The 20,345-nt window shown below is 42.2% G+C and overlaps 1 protein-coding gene across 1 annotated transcript in view; it reads right to left on the reverse strand.

Annotated features, from left to right (window-relative positions):
* Nucleotides 1-255: 255 nt before the first annotated feature.
* Nucleotides 256-20,345, reverse strand: part of CHD1 (chromodomain helicase DNA binding protein 1) — an 83,435-nt gene continuing 63,345 nt past the window's right edge. Inside the window, exons 27-36 of the mRNA XM_015414740.1 lie at nucleotides 19,983-20,133; nucleotides 14,339-14,461; nucleotides 13,936-14,067; nucleotides 9,428-9,685; nucleotides 9,061-9,201; nucleotides 6,574-6,752; nucleotides 5,335-5,431; nucleotides 5,099-5,156; nucleotides 1,610-1,820; nucleotides 256-1,240 (exon numbers count right to left, since the gene is read on the reverse strand). Of these exons, the coding sequence (XP_015270226.1) occupies nucleotides 895-1,240; nucleotides 1,610-1,820; nucleotides 5,099-5,156; nucleotides 5,335-5,431; nucleotides 6,574-6,752; nucleotides 9,061-9,201; nucleotides 9,428-9,685; nucleotides 13,936-14,067; nucleotides 14,339-14,461; nucleotides 19,983-20,133 (1,696 nt within the window). The 3' untranslated portion in view covers nucleotides 256-894. The remainder of the gene's footprint in view (nucleotides 1,241-1,609; nucleotides 1,821-5,098; nucleotides 5,157-5,334; nucleotides 5,432-6,573; nucleotides 6,753-9,060; nucleotides 9,202-9,427; nucleotides 9,686-13,935; nucleotides 14,068-14,338; nucleotides 14,462-19,982; nucleotides 20,134-20,345) is intronic.

A 20,345-nucleotide genomic window follows, 5' to 3' on the forward strand; every position in this document is an offset into this window, starting at 1 on the left:
ATTTATCCAGTGCAGGCACACTGTATCCAATGGGTGTGAAGCACAGAGACTATGTTGAAGATCTTATATTTATATAATACCATATTATATAGTATAGTACTTCACAGGAGCATAATTTCAGTTTATTAGTAATTGTTTAAAATAAAACTGCTACTAGAAAGGGCAAAGAAGTTCCTTTTTATGATCAGAGAACCACATCCATCAGTTATTTTATTTTTAAAAATAGTATTTTTAGATTTGATCAAGGCAGTCAAGTTAGAAAAGTCTGAAGGGGGAAAACGCATTTAATTAATTTACAATAATTTACAGCCATTTTGTAAAAAGGCATTACAGCTGATCAAACTGGAGAACGCCTGGCTATTTTACAATTATCTAGTAACAGAATTTAAATATTCAAGCTTGTGATGAAAAGCGGCAAGGTGGATGCAGTGTACAATGTAAACAAGTAGCTTTGGAAAGTTAACAAAGTCCTTGAGTCTTTTTTTTAAAAATCCTCGATTCCTTCCTGAAATATGATCACAGGTTAATACGTGAATGCTTATCTACAAACATAATTTAACTTGCATTCAAGATAAAACCACTTTGAAAAGAGTTCAGATTAAGATCCAGTCTGAGTGGGGCAGTGTTGAGGTCCCTGTAAAAAGTAAACATCTTCAAATTCTTTTAAAAAAATGTACTACAACATTTGCAGCACAGTGCAGCATTAAAACTTTAAATACAAAAATATTTCTTCTTCTGTTGGGATAATACAACTAGCATACTGGAAAGTAGTAACAATACTGCTACTGATAGCACATCCGGTCCATGTCTTTCAAGTCATGTAAGGCAATTGTGTTAGTTTATTGTGTATGGCTAAAAAAAGAAAAGAAAAAGTCCAGAAATTGTTAGTATTTGCTATGTTTTCCGGCTATTCCACATATGTTCAGGTGTACTTTTGTGATCTGTTGAATGTTCAAAAGGAGATCTATGTCCTAAGGGAGATCTTGAATCATAAGGTGATCTTTGATCTAGTGGTGATCTAGGGCCGCTACTAGAAGCTCTGTGGTCCATTTGCCAGTCTGAATGGTATCTATAGTCTCTTGAAGATTTATGATGACTGTAGTCTGAACTGGACCGATGATCTAAGTGTATCCGATGATCTGAATGTGATCGACTGTCTTTTAAACTTCCCTCCAGATTAGACCTGTGATCTCTGTTCCTGTGGTCATCTAGCTTTCTGTGTTTACCATCACTGTAGTATCTAAAAAATAAGAAAATAAAATACTAGAGAAAGCAAGCTTAAACAGTATTTCATAAGAACTGCATTAATAATTAAATTAAATTAATTATTTTTAAAAAATTACTTAATTTACTTAGTTTCTTAAAAGAAAGGCTAAGTTATTTGATATGAAGAGGGGACAAAAAATGACAACACCTTCCAGAAATGGGATTCTTGGCTTCTGATTACCACTATCTTTCCACTCTTAGCCACTGTACCAAGCTTTGACTTGCTTTGACTTGTAAGGATGATGCCTCCTTGTCTATATATCCATTTTCTTTCAGTGCATTCTAAGGAGAGCTACCCCTTCTACGTGCATGAATTCCACAAACTGAATCACACTGAACTCACCGGTTGTCTTGTTTGTAGTGATTCCAATCCCTATGATCTTTTCCATTGCTGAAAGCAGAATATGGCCTTTTCCTAGAGTCACTTTTTTTGTAGGCATCTCCATGAAGTCTGTCTTTGTGATGATCATGATACTGTGATAAGTGCCTATCAGAGGAATAACTGTCTCTGCTACTATCATCATGATTTGTGTTTTCTTTTAGTCGTTCCACATCTGCATACATAGAAATACAGAGGTTTGTTCACTGCAGACTTTCAGACAGCATAAATAACTAGCCCTTTTTTTAGATAAACAAAAATGACATTTCTGTAAACTAAATAGTCTAATTTGCCAACACTGACATACATACAAAGGAAGGTCGGACCTATCCACTGCTGACATTTCAGCGCAGGACGGCATGGCTGCACATTCCCTATTCCCACCAAAGCCTCAGAGGGGGAGAGAGGAGCAGCTGCTACACAGACTGCTCCAAAACGGGATGAGTAGTGCTCCCAGCAAAGCTGGGAACTCTTGTTGAGAGCAAGAGGATTTCTCTCTCTTCATCCCCACTGCTATTAATATTAGGCCGGAGGCAGAAGATGACAGTGGCCAATTTCTTGGTGTTTCAGCATTTTTGTTTTCTTACTCTCTCAGTCTTTATGTTAAGTGGGCGAGCTGAGGAAGCTTGTACAGCCACAGAGTCAGCAGTACATGGACAGTGTCCCCCTTCAATTGACAGATGAAGCCTTAAAAATATATATTTGCATAAGCCCAGCCTGAGGAGCAAAGAGGAGGCATAATCCAATATTGTGGGTCCTTTCCTCCAGTGACAGAGAAGAGGAAAATACTCCTGCTAGAAGATCCTTAGGGAAGCTGACCCTAAAGAAGACGTATCCTCTTTCAACCATTACCCTTCCTTCTTAGAATCCATGGTATCTGAGCCTAAATGCGACAAATCTGTTTAACTAGGCAGTGTGGTACTGCACTTGTACGGGAGGAGGCCCTGGGATCTGGGAAGTAGGACCTGGGCTCCTCTGAAGAGTGGTGCCAATGGCTCGTGAATGTCTTTTTATGCATCCTTCTGCGGGAAGGGTACAGGGAAGAAAGACATTTCTTCCCTCTGCCTGAGATACCTCCCCCCACTCCTTTTTTTGGGCAGCAGCCCTTGCTGCACATCCTTTACCACTTTCGGGGTAATCCAACAGCATATATCCAGGTGAAGAGAAGCCCCATCAAGCATCATCGGTGCAGAAGCACAAGAGAAGCCCTTCCCCAAAGAAGAACGCTTGGAAAGCTGCCTCCCCAGTTGCTCTCCTGGGTCATGGAAATGAACAGGGTAGAAGGAGGGAGTGGCCCTTGAGGCCTCCAAGCCTTTTATGGTTGCTAGGAGACAGGCTGCCAGTGGAGGCTCCTTTGTTGGGCCCAATCACTGTGAGAGCTTTGGCATGGGGGACAGCTGGCTGTTATGTTCTCCATCCCTACTGAGCCTTTGGCAATGGAGGGGCAGCAGAGGAAAGGTTGCTGGCCAGCTTCACACTGGCTTGTCACTGGCCCTGGGAGGTCTGTATGGTTGGACTTCAGGAGCTACAGCAGCAAAACACTCCCAATAGGAGCAGAATTTCTTTCCTCTTTTGTTCCATCACTGCAGCTCTCAGGTGGGAGGTGGAGGAGATGGCTACTGACTTTTTAAGGCTTGAAGATACTTCTAAATCTTGTTGCTTCAAAAAATTACTGTTTCTTTGTACTGGAAAACCATTAAGCCTTGATGGTATATATACTGATCCAGGTTTTTAGAAACAGAAGACTACATATTAATGCAGTAAGTGAACCGGAGGCCCCTGGGCTGTCTTCTGGTCCAATATTGGACCAGGTCAGCCAACTCTCCCAGGATGAGGTCGACAGGATCCTGACAGCTGTGAAGCCCACCACTTGCCTCACTGACCCGTGCCTGTCATGGTTGGTAAAGGCCAGCAGTGACAGGATACGGATACCCCTAGGAAATATTATCAATCAGTCCCTGAGCTCAGGGAACTTCCCATAGCCCTTAAAGGAGGCACTGGTGAGAAAAGCAAATGTGCTCCATCAGTAGAGGAAGGTATCCTTACATTGGGTTACACCTCCTCCTTACTCTATTTAACATCTATATGCACCCTCTATTTAACATCTATATGCACCCTCTCGTCTAGCTGATCCGGGGGATTGGTCTGGGTTGTCACTAGTATGCTGATGACACCCAGCTATATCTGTTGATGGACGGCTGGCTGGACTCTCTGGTCCAGATATTTTGGCCAGGGCATTGGAGGCTGTGGCTAGTTGGTTACAGCACAGTTGACTGAAGCTAATCCATCAAAGACGGAGATCCTGCACCTGAGCTGTAGGGGGTGGGATTGGGGAGCCAACTTCCAACCCTCGGCGGGGTACCTTTGATGCCAACAGTGAGGACATTAGGCGTGATTCTGGATGCCTCATTGTCAATGGAGGCCCAGGTCACTACTGTTGCCAGATCAGTTTTTTATCATCTTCAGCTGGTCCCCTATCTCTCCTCCCATGACCTAGCTACAGTGATCCACACAATGGTCACCTCCAGGCTGGATTACAATAACTCGCTCTACACGGGGCTGCCCTTGAATTTGACCTGGAAATTCAGCTGGTGCAAAATGCAGAAGTGCGCCTGCTGGCTGGGATGCCCTTGTGGGGTGCATATACAGCCAGTGCTTCGCCAGCTGCATTGGCTTCTAGTTGAGTACCAGATCAAGTTCAAGGTGATGGTACTAACCTTTAAAGCCCTATGTGGTCTGGGGCTAACATATCTGCGGGACCGCCTCTCCCAATATGTTCCCCGAAGAGCCTTAAGTTTGGCTGACCAACACTTGCTGGTAATCCCCAGCCCAAAAGACATCTGTTTGGCCTCAACCAGAACCACAGCCTTTGGCTCTAGCTTCGGGCCTGGTGGAACGCTCTCCCTAGTGAGAGCAGGGCCCTATGGGACTTAGTACATTTCCACAGGACCTGTAAAACGGAGTTGTTCCGCCAGGCTTTTGGTTGACGCTATGGATGTCAAATTACATTGGCCTCCCCTGCCCTACTCCGCCTCAGCTTGTCTTGTGCTATGCACTTTAATTGTTCCATCAGCAGACATTTTACCCACCTTCTGGTAGGCCAGCCCTTTGGGACATATATAGTATACAGCATGGAGCTCGTCATCATGTACTGTATTGTGGGATTTATAGTTTTTAAATTGAATGTATTGTGTATTTTAACTGTTTACTTGTTGTGACCCATCCTAAGTCCGCTTGCAGGGTATGGCAGGATAGAAATCTCAAAAACAAATAAACATAACCTCTATATGGAACACACACTCTATTTTATTTATTAAGCTATTTATACCCAGCTTGTCTTTTGGCTCAAGGTGGCTTACTTCATGATTTATTTAACTTTATGTTGTTATTTCTTATTTCAAAGATCATACGATTTCTTCAAACATCTGAAAACATTCTGCAAGAGTTTCTTACCTGGATTTCTTATCAAATGAGTATTCACACTGCTGCTGCTGTTTTGGTCATTGTGCTGCTGAAAGAAATAAGGGAAATTATCATTGTTTTAATTTTGTAACAACACAACTTCAAATAAACTTGATGAGAGTTTAATAACCATTCAAATATTTATTAGAAATATTTTCCCGTGCTAATTGTTTATTTGCTGCAATCCACTAATCCAAATTAAGAACATGTAACACATTATCCATTACCTGAGTTTCTTGGCGTTTTTTAATTGCATGTTTATACAGTTTGTGTAGTTTTCTGGCATCAAATTCTGTAAACTTAGAAACAAAAATCCACAAGTTTCTAGAATCAGAAAAAAGAAAAAAGTGATTTAGTTTCCCAGTTTTTAAAAATGTCATTAATGCATATTCTTGGTTCTCCATTGTATTGATGCAGTGGCACACTACCATCAGCACAATTTGGATGGGTTACTGTGGGGTCCATTATGAGACATTAAAAACCAAAAATAAAATTTCTCCATCTAGCTTTGCAATATCTACATTAAACATGCACACATACACACAAAGGAAGTTATATCTCCAGCAGTTCTCTGTGATCCTTTATGACTGATACATTTCAAAGAATTTGTGACAGACTAATTAGAATATGAATTCCGCAGCATGCAGACCTTTCACCTTGGAGCTAAACTTTCCAGTATTTAGGAAATGTGCAAGCTATTTGATACTGAAAGGTCTGCTGACCATATAATAAAGCTGTCTTACTACATTTTGGATGATATTCAGATGATATTTTCACCAAATTTGGGAAAGAATGACAATAGTGATTTAACAGAGTGCAGCCTCCATCTGGTGGTGAATGTACAGACTGCACTATGATACAATAGCAAAACTTAATTTTTCTTCTCAAACATGTCAATCTTCTTTCATTTTGAGATACACTCATACAGAACACATTAATATTGTGAACAGGCACAAAGATTTGTCTTCAGCACTGTGCCTGCCTTCTAGGCACACTGTGTCCCCCCCCCCCTTTAAAAAAGGGCCCTAACAAAGAGATTATTTAAATAAAGGTGGAACTTGGGCATTCAAAAGCTTGCCAGGCAGCACTTCCGTCGCATGCAGCAAGCTAGATAACTGGATAATACAGGACTTGAAAGTGGTGGGATAGCTAAACACACACTGAATACAGCCAGAGGCCAGGGTTATGGATGTCCCTCCTGTATGTAACTGCAAGTGTTCCCTGAGGCAGAAAAATAAATCAGTGAGAATCTATTCTGAATATTTTCCATACACTTTATTTATTAATCGTCAACAGAACATTGTCAATAAGAAACACTTTGCCCCTCTCCCAAGGAAAATGCACACAGGAGTTGGACACAATGCATGGATCTTTTTATTGCCTCGAGTCTCTGTGCCACCCACCCTCCCTGGACTTCTATGCAATGCACAGTCATTAAATTTCCCGCTCCTTTGGAGGCTACTTACTTTCTCCACTGTTTGATTTGCTCAGGATTTGTATATTCTTTTAAACACTCAGTTATATGATCCCCAATTTTGATAAGACACTGTCTAGTATGCTCCAACTGTTCTCTTTCTGAAAGACCTTTCTCAGGTCTATCCAGCTGTTTCAGTGCTGCTTTGACAGGCCTCATTCTTTCTTTGCACTGTAAAAATGATGAAACAGTACCATACAATTAAGATAATGAAATTCTGTCATATAATCTATCAATGACAATACATACAGAGGAAACATGAAGACCCTGCTAAAACTTTAATACTCCATTTAAAAATGTTTGTCCTAAAAATATAATTCAATTCTATTTTGGAAATATATAGAATATCAGGCTTGATTGTCCAAGTTCTTTGTTGAATAGTATTCTATTTAGTACTATACTTTGACAAGCCTTTATTAGCATACGTATATACATACAATAGGAAATCAGATTCAATATAGATTGGAAAATACAAATCCATATAGGGTAAAATTGGAGCTACGGCGCAGAAAAGCAGCATGAAAGCAAAAAAACCTAATGGTTACTTTTCAGAATGTATAGCCATAGCACTAAGAAGAAACCTTGCTACTATTTTGTTTATTTCCGTATCTTGATTATCAAGCAAAAACAGAACCTTAAAATCGTCAGGAATCTCTAAGAATTGAGCTAATATAGGATACAGAAGATTCTGGCGGGGCTATTTAGCACTATATTGTTTGCCTGAGAATACGCCTAAAATTTGCTCAGCAACAATGAAATAAGCTAAAATTTGCTCAATAAACAACCTTGCCATGTATCGTACAAAATTATTCAGCAACTAGCCTGCCGAAGGGCTGGTCTTAAAAGGAAATGAGGATGAAATGACAAAGCCTCAAATGATAAAGCTGTCCCGAAGGCACCCGCTAGTTTGCAGAGTGCCACAAGGGGCGGTACTTTCCCTGATGCTATTTAACATCTATATGCGCCCCCTTGCCCAGATCGTCCAGAGGCATGGCTTGGGTTGTCACCAGTATGCAGATGACACCCAGCTCTATCTATTAGGGGCTCTATCTGCTGGGGAGATCTTGACCTGGTGTTGCAGGCCGTGGTTGGCTGGCTTAGACTGAGCCGACTGAAATTGAATCAGATGAAGACGAAGGTCCTATGCCTGAGTCGGGGTGGCCCAGAGTTAGGGATCTCACTCCTGTCCTTTGATGGGGTGCCGTTGCTGCCAACATCGGAGGTTAGGAGTACTCCTGGATGCCTCCCTAACGATGGAGGCCCAGGTAGCAGCCACTGCTAAGTCAGCCTTTTATCATCTTTGGCTGATTAGGCAGTTGGTTCCCTTCCTCAAACGCAATGACTTGGTGATAGTGATCCAAGCTATGGTCTCCTTGAGATTAGACTACTATAATGCTCTCTACATGGGGCTGCCCTTGACCCAAATCCAGAAGCTTCAGCTGGTGCAGAACGCAGTGGCCAGGCTGTTGCTGGAACTCCCCATGCGGGAGCACATCCAGCCTGTGCTGAAAGCACTGCACTGGCTACCTATAAGCATACCGAATTCGCTTCAAGGTGCTGGTGCTTACCTTTAAAGCCCTTTATGGTCAGGGACCTACCTACCTGAGGGACCACTTTCCCCCACATGTTCCCCAGAGAGCACTACGGTCAGGGTCTCAAAATCGCTTGGCCCTCCCTGGCCAGGGCCAGGGCCTTTTCAGTGGCAGCTCCAACATTGTGGAATGAGCTTCCAGAAGAGACTGTAAAATGGAGCTCTTCCACCAGGCTTTTAAGTAAGGAGCCACACCTTACTATCTAAGACCCTGTGCCAATATCACCACCCAGCCTGAGCATGCCAATAGGGTAGTCTACCACTGACTATGGCTATTACGTACGCTGCTACTACTGTACCGCCATCGCCATACAAATTGTTTTAGTAACTATGTTGTGTTTTATGCAGACATTTATATTGTTTTATCTGTTGCAATTTTTATGTAAGCCGCCCGGAGTCTGCCTTGGCGGGGAGGGTGAGCTACAATTCAAATACATAAATAACTAATAATAAATAAAGTGCCCTGCTGCCAAGCAATGTTCCCTCTAAGCTGTGGAGTCTTGTGAGCAAAAGTTTTACTTTGTGAGCTACTGGCATTAAAGTTGTGAGCAAGCAATTTGGCTACTGCATCAGTTAGTGTGCTCTGGAGCCTTCCTTCCTGAGCCGAGACAAAAATGTGTGAGCAGGAGGCTAAAAAACTGTGAGGTAGCTCACACTTACTCAGCTTAGAGGGAACACTGCTGCCAAGTATAGTTTGCAGCAACCATTCCTTCATCATTCAGGCAGTTCCCTTCCAGGAGCCAGATTTTGGCTCGGAGCTGTAAGTTGCTGATCCCTCTACTGATGAGAGACAGTGAGTCACATTTTTCATAAGATCTTTAGTTAGCTGCTGCTACCTAAGCACAAAGCATTGGTAAATCTTCATTAGTAGGAAAGAACAAGTCTTACTATACTGAATGTTTTCTGATCCAGCTCTTCAGATTCTTCAGATATAGGAACTGGCTCGCTACTTGCTGTTATATGAATAGGAGTATCAGGAGGTGGGGTTTTCTTGGGTTTATCTTTGCTATCAGATTTGGATTCATTTGTCTATAAATTAAAAACAAAATAAAACAAATTCTTAAATAGACTGCACCATAAACAAGGATATATGGTAGGCCACCTAGTATTTCATACGTCTACAGAGTAATTTTAACGAGAAAACAGGAACATAGACATTTGTGGAGAGACTTTCTTCCTCTTATGCAAACTGAGGTATACAACAGAAGTATTAAAAATACCATGTGCCCACTGGTGGGTGGGAGAACTCAGTTACCTTTTCTTCCTTTACTTCTTTTTCTCTCTGACTGTGATCTTTTACTTTGCTTTCCCTCTTTTCTTTTATGTCTTTGTCCCTTAACTCTTTCTTGTCCTCTTTTTCTTTTTTCTCCCTTTTAACATCCCTCTTGTTTTCCTTTGACTCTCTTTTTTCATCATTCTCCCTTTTCATGCCAAGATCTGCATCAGGATTTTCTTCATTTTCTTTTTCTGTTTTTATCTTTTTATTTGGATGTTTTACTGAAGCCACTTCATCCTGGAATATACAAGCACAACGTATGGTTCAGAGGGAAACAAATCATATTTCAGGTTAGAAACTACGGACTCATTACTTTGTCACTTTTAACTACCTTTCCATTCATTTGCAGACTTCACACCAGCACCTATTTATTCTTCTCCCATGCATCACTGCTGCGTATGGAGGGAAAGGTGAGAATGAAACACTGGATTTACCATGAAGGTTTCTTTTCATCAGTGAATGGGAAGGTATCCTTGTGTGAATTTTGCCTCCTCCTTGCTCCGTGGACAGGGCATATGCAATTCTTTTTACAAAGGCTTTCACTTAACCTAAGGAGATGTGTGTGGAAAGATGGATCTCCTGATCCCTGTGAAAGTTAAGAGTTTACTTTTGGAATGAATGAGGGGGTTGGTGTGCAGGGTCACCAAATCCTCTGGAAAGGAACACAGCATTTCTCTGATAGAAAGAACAGCAAGTTCTTAGTTCCTCCTGGCTGAGGTGATTGCTATGAAAAAGGCTACACTGAAGAATAGTATTCTTAGTAGAACCAACCTTAAAGGTTCAAATGGAGGTCTATGTGGGACTCTCAGCACTTTGTGTAGGTTCCCGTAGGAAAATGATAGATGGGAGGACTGGGTATTGCTGTTCTCTTAGGAAACATTTTATGTGGCTGTGTCTAAAGAGAGGTTGTCCAGCAATGTGGCAGGGAACTGATGAGCAGGCCGCCAGCTGGTGCTGAAGATTGTGTGTCTGAGGCCCTATTCTAGTCCATCCTGGAGGAACTGAAGAACCTCTGGAGCCTTTGCAGCAACAGCGTTAGTTTTCTTCATGTGACACCACCTGTGAAAAGCTTTCCAAATGGTCTCATATATTCTTTGAGATGAAGGTCTCCTAGATGCCAGGATCACTTTGTCATTTCTGGGTAGCCATGATGCTCTAACATCCTTCTTTCAATTTCCACATAGAAAGGCAGAGACAAGGTGGATTGGGATGGATCAGGGGCCCTGCAAAAGAATGTCATGGGCCACTGGAATGACCCAGGATGGTTGTTGTGCCATTGCTACCCGGTTGGAGAATCAGGGTCTCCTTGGCCGGTAGGGTGTGATGAAGATCATGTCTGTTGCTTCTCTTCATATGCTGCTGACAGTTCTCACTATGAGCAATGTTGGAGGAAAGGCACAGAGGAGACCCTTTGGCCAAGGGGCTGAGTGCATTTGTCCCCCTTGATGGAAATCTGAACAGGAATTTTGGTACTTTGTTGACTGGAGCCACAAAGAGGTCCATGCAGGGGATGCCCATCCTCCTGGTCACTGTTTGGAAGACTATGGAATTGAGGGTCCATTCCCTTGGATCCAGGTCCTGTCAACTGAGCCCACCTGCATTTAGATTGTAAATACCCTGATGGTGTTGGGTTCTGAGGGCCTCTGCCCACTGAAATAGACAGGCTGTTTTCTTCTGCAGGGATCAAGACCTTGTACCTCCCTGATGGTTGACATGCTGTTTTGTCATGTTGTCAGTGGGAACTAGAACATTACAATGCTCTGTCACATGTTGTAGGAGAGAAGTGTGAGCCCAATTGCACTTAGTTCCAACCAGCTGATGCTGTGCACTTTGATTTGTTCCACTGTCCTTCGGCAACTAGATGTTAGCCAAGTGCTCCCCAGCTGAGGAGACCGGCATCCATGGTGACGTTCACTCTGGGAAGTCACTTTCCACTGGTAAGAGAATGCCCACTGCCAGATGGGAGTCTTGGAACCATGACTGGAAGCAGTGTCGTACACTGGGTAGAACAGAGATGTCTTTGTGATGATGGTGAATGATGTCACTTTGGTGGGGCAGCAGGAGCCGCTGAAGGGGACATGATGAAATTAGACCCAAGGAATGGTTTTGAGACAGAAGATCATGAGAGCCAGAATTTCCTGTCAGGGCTATCAGGTTTATCATTGCTGCCTGTCTGAGGGGAGCAATTGCTGCCCTGAGGTTGAGGCAACAATCTTCTCTCTTGATTTTAGGAGGTTTTTTGCTGGAGTTTTGAGTTCCTCTGCCCAGAGAATGGATGCTCCATAAAAGACTGATGAGGCTGCACTTGCTTTGACAGAGAGGGCTGAGGCTTCATGTGCCTTCCTGAGGGAGAACTAGTTTCCATGCTGCTTTGACCTCTGAGGGTACTATCCCCCATCTTTGGGAAGGATAGCCTTAGATACCAGGCCAGATACTGGTGTATCCACTAGAGGAATCTTCAGGGCTTTCATAGTGGTGGTGGACAGTGTGTATATTCTTTTTGCCACTTAATGCAAGCCTTCACGCAGGGAGGCCCATTCAGTTCTAGGGGAATCCTCAAAGGAATCTGGACAGGAAGTGGAACTGGCTCACAAAAGAATCTGCTGTTGGACATGTCTTGAAGGGTCTCTGGGGTAGATTGGCCTGCAGATGTCAGACTGGAGATAACCTTCCCTAAGAGGTGTGGGAAGTCCTTGTGTTGAAGCAGTTTTGTGGAGGCTGGGCCCAATGAGGTTGTGTCTTTCCCAGGCCACTCCTCTTCTTCCTTGTCTGATGCCACAGAATCAAAGTGCAATGACTCCTGAATGACCAGAGAAGGCAGAGGGAGCTGGCCTGGGAAGCAATGGCAGGGCACTGGCCTTGTGGCCTGTGGGTCCGAGAAGATGAGCTGCAATGGCAGGTTCTATCAGAGTTTCTAGGGTCTGGAGAGGAAGAGCCTGGCTTCTCAGAGGAATGACACTGGTCCCTACTGGATCCCTTCCGTTGTTTTTTTCCTGGGAGGCGGAGGAAGAAGAGAAGGTGGAGGGAGAACAAGAGACACCTTCCTTTCTTCTATAGCATTGATTTTTTGCTCTAAGGTCATGCTTAACATCTTTGACCACTTTTAGTAATGTAGGAAGAGAGATCTGGTGGAGGGAAACCTGTCAATTGAGACCAGTGCTGTGTGAATGTGTGTGTGTGTGGGGGGGGGGATTTCCTCTTGGAATTCACTGCCACAGGAAGTGGTGGCAGCTACAAGCATGGACGGCTTCAAAAGGGAATTAGATAAGCATATGGAGCAGAGGTCCATCAGTGGCTATTAGCCACAAGGTATAGGTAGGGGCTCTGGTGATGCTCTGTCTTCTTGGTGCTTGGGGGGGAGGTCAACGGTGGGAGGGCTTCTGATGTTCTGGCCCCACTGGTGGGCCTCCTGATGGCACCTGGTGTTTCTGGCCACTGTGTGACACAGAGTGTTGGACTAGATGGGCCTTTGGCCTGATCCAACATTGGCATCTCTTATGTTCTTAAGTGATTTTTGCTGGGGCCTCCTGGCCTTGAGATACAGAGTAAGAAAGTGCCAGTGGCTCTGATGAGTTTAGAGAGCTTCTGCCAGTGGGCCTGTCCACCCGTGAAGCTTCAGGGTGGGAGAAGGCCTGTTGCTCATACTCTGTCCCTGCTGGGGCCCCAGCAGGGGAGAGGAGAATGGCAGCTGAAGTTGTAGTTTGAACTGAAGGAGCAAAGGATGAGGCTGTTGTGCTGTACTGTACACTCTATTAGACTAATCCCTTAATGAGGCAAGAGAGCTGGAAGAGCTGAAAGCTTGACCACCCATGGAGTGGGTAGGGCATGGACGGGGAGGTGGAACGTCTTCTTGGGTTAAATGGAAGCCTTTGCAAAAAAAATTGCGCATGGCGTGCCTACAGAGCAATGACGAAGCACAATGCGGATAAGAATATGTTCCTCCACTGTCTGGAGACAAGGCATTCCAATTTAATATTTCAGTGCATTTCCAATTCCAGTCAAGGTATTGATGCAGCATTTAGACTGCTAAATTTCCAAATGCTATCACATATACCAATTTGGTAATTTATAGAGAAAAGTTCAACAGAAATGGAGATCAGTAGTATCTCTGACATGAATAACTCTAAAGCCACTATTGCCTAAAAAGTATTTCTAATAGGAAGCTTATATAATGCAATTAAATGGGTAGGAGAAAACTTAATTTGCCTAAGCAATGGTATTTTGGCTTCTTTCTCTACATGGCTGTTTCAGAACAGAGAGCTGATAATCAATCAAGCTTCAGCATCTGGGCTATAAATCAGGAAGTCACTAATTGAAATCACACCTCAGCTAAGAAGTCACTAAATGGCTCTTTGTAAACCACCATTTTCTGTAACTTTGTCCTCAGCTTGCAGTGTATTATCTGGGTAACAGAATTTCAAAATGGTTCACAGACAAAAACAACACTGTAATTCTGATTTTTACAAATACAACTATGAGGGACTTACCTTACTGTCCTCATCATCTTCTTCAGATTTATCTGAAGGAGGTGGGGAAGAGTCACTTTTCATTTCCTCTTTAATTTTTGCTTTTGCCAATTTGTTCTTCTTGATCCTCATTTTTCGCCTTTTTGAGCCTCCCTAATTATGAAAAAAATTCAACGTCAAATTATTTTAAACTTGTGTTATTACTAATGCTTTTTTCTCAGGTTATTCTTCCAGCTAAGTTACACACACAAATAGAAAGAATAAAAAAACATACTTATAAAAATTATGATTTATTTATGTGAGTACAACCTTGCATTTAATTGCAACATGAAGTAAATACTGTACAGATATACAGTCTCAAGGAATACTGCAATTTATTTCTTCTGACAACACATTATTTTCTTCTGACAACACAGTTACTTACTGTTCCAGAAAGTCTTTGTGCTTCCTTCCTTGCAAGATCCTTATTGAGTAATTTTATGAGGTAGTCTGCACGAGTCTGCAACTGCTTGGCCTGGGGTTTTTTATCTGGATCATCTGGTAGAATCTGAAAATGCAATTTCACCTCATAATAGTTTTTATTATTTTAAACAAAATAAATAGACAAACAAACAAACATGAGAGTAATAATAGCATTATTATATCTCTTAAACTACCTCATACATATATGTCTAATTGCAGGCCTATGTTAAACACTACACTATGTCTCCTTATATATAATTGAATAGTGGGTGCCAAAGTTCTAAAATGCCCGCCTTTAGTGTTAGGCCGGAAAAACTGCCACTCAGAAGACACTGGCTGAGTTGACTGGCTGCTTTGTGCAGTCCCGCCCAGCATTCCAAGGTCATTTGCATATGGAAGCTGATTGGACCACACTCCATTCCACACCTCAAACTCACCCCCCCCGCAAGGCAGTTGGAATTTTCAGTTGGGAGAGGAGAACGATGTCAGCTGCTCCCTAGGCAGAGGCTGTGGGGAGGGGGGGTTGTAAAACTTAAGACAGACAGGCAGATAAAGGTTGGCTGATGGTTGCCAACTCCAGGTTGGAACTCCAGGACATAGGGTTGCCAACCCCAGGTTGGAAACTTCCAGGATATTTTAGGGATGAAGCCTGCTGAGGGTGGGATCTGAGGAGGAGGAGGAAGAGGGGGACCTCAAGACAGATACAATGCCATACTGCCCACACTCCAGACAAGCTGTTGCCAGTCTCCAGGTGACAGCTGGAGAGATCTTAAAACTTTGGTGCTACTTTAAAGTGTTGCAATTTATCAACAGAGTAGTGTTTTGGAAAATCTTTAGGAATTGTTTACGATATTTACGATGGGGCTCCTGGGGAACTATTGTTGCCAATCTTGGCCCAGCAGCCATCAAACCATTCTCTTCAACCCCCTGCTGTGCAGCTGACTTTCCCCTAGGGTTGCCAATCTCCAGGTGGGACCTGGAGATCTCCCACTGTTACAATTGATCTCCAGATGACAGAGATCAGTTCCCCTAGAGAAAATGACTGCTTTAGGAGGGTAGACCCTATGACCCTGATAGGGTTGCCAACTCCAGATGGGAAATTCCTGGAGATTTGAGGGATGGAGCCTGAAGAGGGTGAGGTTTGAGGAGGGGTGGGACCTCAGACAGGTACACTGCCATAGACTCCACCCTCCAAACCAGTCAGTCCCACATAGGGAACCATTGTTGCCAATCTCCAGGTGAGGGCTGGAGAGCACTCAGTATTACAACTGCTCTGCAGAAGGGAGGGCAGAAGTCAGCTGAAGTCAAAGGGGCAGATAATGGTAGGTTGATGGCTAGCTGGGAAGGAGATGGGGTTGCCAACTACATGCTGACAAATTCCTGGGGATTTGAGGGGTGGAGCCTGGAGAGGGTGGGGTTTGCAGAGGGGTGGGACCTCAGACAGGTAGAATGCCATAGACTCCACCCTCCAAACCAGCCATTTTGTCCTGGGTAACAATTGCTGCCAATCTCCAGGTGAGGGCTACAGATCACTCACAATTACAACTGCTCTTCAGGTAGCAGAGATCAGTTCCTCTGGAGAAAACAGTGGACTCTGTCATTATACCCTGCTGAGGTCACCACAGCAAATTGACACTGTTTGCCCAAAGCCAGAGCACTGCCCCAGAGCCTCTTTCTAGATCCCGTTGTATTGCTTTCACAACGGGCTTTACTGCTAGTTTTTTAATATTTAAGCACTGTCAAAAACATTTTATTACCATTTTCTATAAATCCAGATTTAAGTATAACTTAAAATTTCATAATCACATAAGACTATATTTTTTGCAACTCTATAGATTAACAAAACATGTTCCTTCTATTTGAACACTGTCTATCTACAATAATCTTCTATGATACATTTAGATATTAACTAAATTTATACAATTCCCCAAATCCATAGTCATATTCTTTTCTCATTCTATTTGTTCTAATTCTCTAGCCTACCTTTTACATCAAACTGAATTCTTAATATCAGCCTTGCTTACATATTTTAAAATAATCTTCTGTTTAATAAAGTTTTTTAAGCATACCTATATTTTCTAATCAATCAAGTTACACAAGCTCATGGGTTCCTTAAACCAATCTTGTTTATATAACACCTTTTATATCAGATTAAAACTTTGATACCTTTATAAGTTTACAATCTATGCAATTCTATATTGTAAGCCTTACCTAAATATGAATTAAAGTTTTTAAACATACTTCTCTAACCAATCTTATTCAAATAAACATTCATAAGGGTTCTCTAGTCCAAATGTTTTATACAATTTATTCTCTTATAATTTATATCATCTATTACAAGACTTTCTCAAACATTTAATCTTCCCTTGAATATTTTTAATATGGGCTATAGTTTTGTACACGTATAGAAAAGCAAACTGAATTATAATCAATGTTAATCAGTTACACATGTATAAAGATTCCCTGGACCAATTTTATAATTTACAGTTACATGAAGGGGTTAGATATTCCCCAGCCCATCTGAGTTTGTTGCACATAAACTAGGGTTCCCTAAACCAGTTTTATTTATAGGGCCTAATTCTTTTCTTCTTTTTGTGATTTCTTCTTTTCAATAAAGTCTTGTTTCTATGTCTTTTCCCCTTGTAGGGAGAGAAGATTTGCTTTAAAACTTGCCATCTGTATTCAATTTTTAAGGTACTAAAGGATTCCATAAATTCTGTTTTATCTTCTCTCTGGAATATTTCTCCCTTTATAACTTTGAGGATTCTAGAGTTTTAACAGTCTTTTAGTAGATCTGTTATTCTCACTGTAGATTGGGCCAACTTATTTGTGGTGTTGTTCTGCATCTTGCACAATTTGGTGCTGAGGTTCCTTTTCTCTGTAGGTTAAATCAGTTTGATTGTAGTGTTGTTCTATGTCTTGCGCAGTTTGGTGCTGAGGCTCCTTTTCTCTATAGGTTAAATCCACCTGATTGTAGTGTTGTTCTGTATCTTGCACAGTGTGGTGCTGAGGTTCCTTTTCTCTGTAGATTGGGTCAGCATGATTGTAGTGTAGTGTTGTTCTGCATTTTGCACAGTTTGGTGCTGGGGTTCCTTTGTCTTGCTTGTATTTTGGCTTAGTGTAGTATCTTTTTTGTCTAGTATTGATTCAAAAGCCTTTTTAACTGCCAGATTGACTGCATCAACAATTATAAGCTGAAGCTCCTCCCAGGACAACTGCAGCAGGTTGGTTTCTGCAGAGCTGTCTAAGCATCCATCATCTGGCATTTTTTTCTGTGTGTCCTGATCACCCATTTTACTGTGATAGCAAAAGTCCCAGTTCAACCCAGCAAAACCCAAAGTCTCTGCAAATTATTTGTCAATATTCTCTTCAGAGTTGACCGCATTTACCAGATAGTAGCTTTCATAGAGATATTAGCAACCGAGAATCCTTCAACACAAGTGAAGTGCTTTGCAGCTCTACAAGAGACTCTAGACATAATAAACTCCTCCACTCAGCAATGAAGCATGATGTCATAAAAAGTTGCCACAAAGTAACGAATTCCACTCTAAATATCTTTCTTTTTTTGTAATCCTTTTGTAGAGGCTCAAACAACAGTCCCTCCTTGCCCCAAGAAGTGTTTAGCTCAGCTTTCTTTTCGTAATTGTCCCAGCCACTCCGCGGAGGAAGGGCAATTCCACTCTTCCTTTCCTTTTAAAACTTTAAAGGGGCTTAACCAAAAGACTGTCGGTTTCTTCGATGTTGCTTTTACAGGTACTTACAATGTATATCTTCATCGGTGTTATGGATGAGACTCAAATACCTCTCTTCTTATGGGGCGCTCACATCTGGTGCAGTTATGGCTGCCATAACTACGCCGCTTTGTTCCTTGCTTCTCGGATGATCCAGGGCTTTCACCCGCTCGCTGCCACTCATGGGGTGTGTTTGTGCGTGCGAATGAAGTCCCTTGCACCAGACCTCCGTCCAGGAGGTCTAGTGGAGTTCGGGATCCTTTGAAAACTCCCCTAAAAAGAACAAAGAGCCAGCGGTGCCCGGGAGCGATTCCCGGTGCCAACCGTGTCAATGCGCCAAAGCCCCTCCCCCTCTGAGAATGCAGTTTCAAATGCTTTCTTTGAAGTATATGCAGAATTTCATCACCTTTATAAATAGGAACAGACTGGGAAAGGTTGCTGAATTTAAGTCCAATGTAATTTTACAAGTCTGTGCTTGAAACCCACTTATATTCTACTTTGGAGGGCATCTTACAGACTTGGCCCCAGAACTCGTTTTCTAAGTTTCACATAGGGGAGGTTTTTCACATGACATGCCTTACACAGGGACTGTTTTGGGTAACAATGCATAGGAAGATTCAATGGATACAAAATGTTATTAGGAAACAGTTCTATAAGAACTGGCTTTCAGACCCAAGTTGAAATGCTCACTGTGACCTTTAAAGCCCTACAACTTTTGGGACCAGGGTACCTAAAGGACCCTTATGAATCTGATGTTTGTTGAAGTCTTTTTTGGATGCTCTGCTTTGGCCGTCTCAAGGGACAGAGCCTTTTCAGTTGTGGTACCCAGCTACACCCATTTTTGACACTTCAAATATTCCTGTTGACGGATTTTTAAATTCTTATTTCTTGTTCTCCCTCTGTGTCCCAGTATTTTATACTACCTGATTTATTATGCATGGGGTGGTTGATCTGTTTTAAGATTTCTTGCTCTCTGCTTTTTTGGGCATTGATACTATTAGACTTGCTGGCTTTAACATGTGTTCGTTTTTCAGAAGAATGGTTGAAGCGGTTTTTCGGATCGAAGGAAGAAGAACAGCAAGAAGAAGGGGGAGGCGCAGAAACCATAGAAGACGGAGACGGAGACCCAGGTGCAACGAGTGCTGAGGCCAAGGAAGCATATTACTTACGACTGAGAAAACCAAAGTAACTCTTTAAAATATTAGAAGTCCTGCAAACAGTGATGATGATGAAAGAACTCTGAACGCACATAGAAGAAGAAGAGACTATTATTACTAATATGAACTCACTAATTTCCGATTACATTGACTCAAACGAAAAGTTTTTTGTTTTAAATACTAACAGAATACTAACTGATTAGAACCCTCTCTCTTGGGGTTTTAGTTATAGTGTGGGTTTTTATTTACTGTCCTTTTTTTCCTGGGGTAACTTTCCCTCCCTTTTTTCTTTTCTGTAGTGTATAGGTGTAACAAAAAAGTAATAAAGCTACCCTGTTTCAGGGGATTAAAAACAAACAAAACAAACCATGTGTTCGTTTTTACTGTGTTTTATCTATGTACTGTAGTTCTTATCAGATCACTGGCTGGCCTGGTCTCTACTACGTGACTCACTTTTGTCTCAAACACAAAGCTCCTTTTCTGTGTGTAACATGTGTAAAGGAACAAAGAACTTCTATAGAAAGAAAAGACTGTGTTTTCAGAAGATACAACAGAAATACTAATAAAAGGAGGAGGAAGAGTGAGGAAAAGAGGCCTTAAGGGAACACAGCCATTTATGTCTACCATCCAAAGTACAGCCTGTTTGCTACACCAGTAATCTTTCTGCAAGCATCTGCCCGAGTAACAATATGGTGGAGAGATGGAAAATAGGACTTACCTTGTGTGTTAAGTTGAGATCTGGATCCATTTTTATCATTTCCCAGCTACCATATCCATATTCATAGATGCCTATTAGAAGATTAGAGTCATCTTCTTTACCCCAGTCTATATCAAAATGAGCTGCCTTAGTATGACAAGGTATGGCGTATCTAAATGAAAAGTAGAGCGCAAGCTCATTAGCTTTTATATAATACCATTATTTATTAAGATGCTACAGAAAAGCGTTGGACAGAATTAAAAATATTGAACGATCTCTCTACAAGTCTGGGTGGCAGTGGCAAGAACCAGGGGCTTGTTCAGGAATGTGCTGTGGCAGAACTGAAGGGTGGTGGAGTTATTAGTTCATTGTTATTCCATCCTT

Source organism: Gekko japonicus, unplaced genomic scaffold, assembly GCF_001447785.1.
Source record: "Gekko japonicus isolate JY-2015 unplaced genomic scaffold, Gekko_japonicus_V1.1 scaffold1625, whole genome shotgun sequence".
Classification (NCBI taxonomy): Eukaryota; Metazoa; Chordata; class Lepidosauria; order Squamata; family Gekkonidae; genus Gekko; species Gekko japonicus.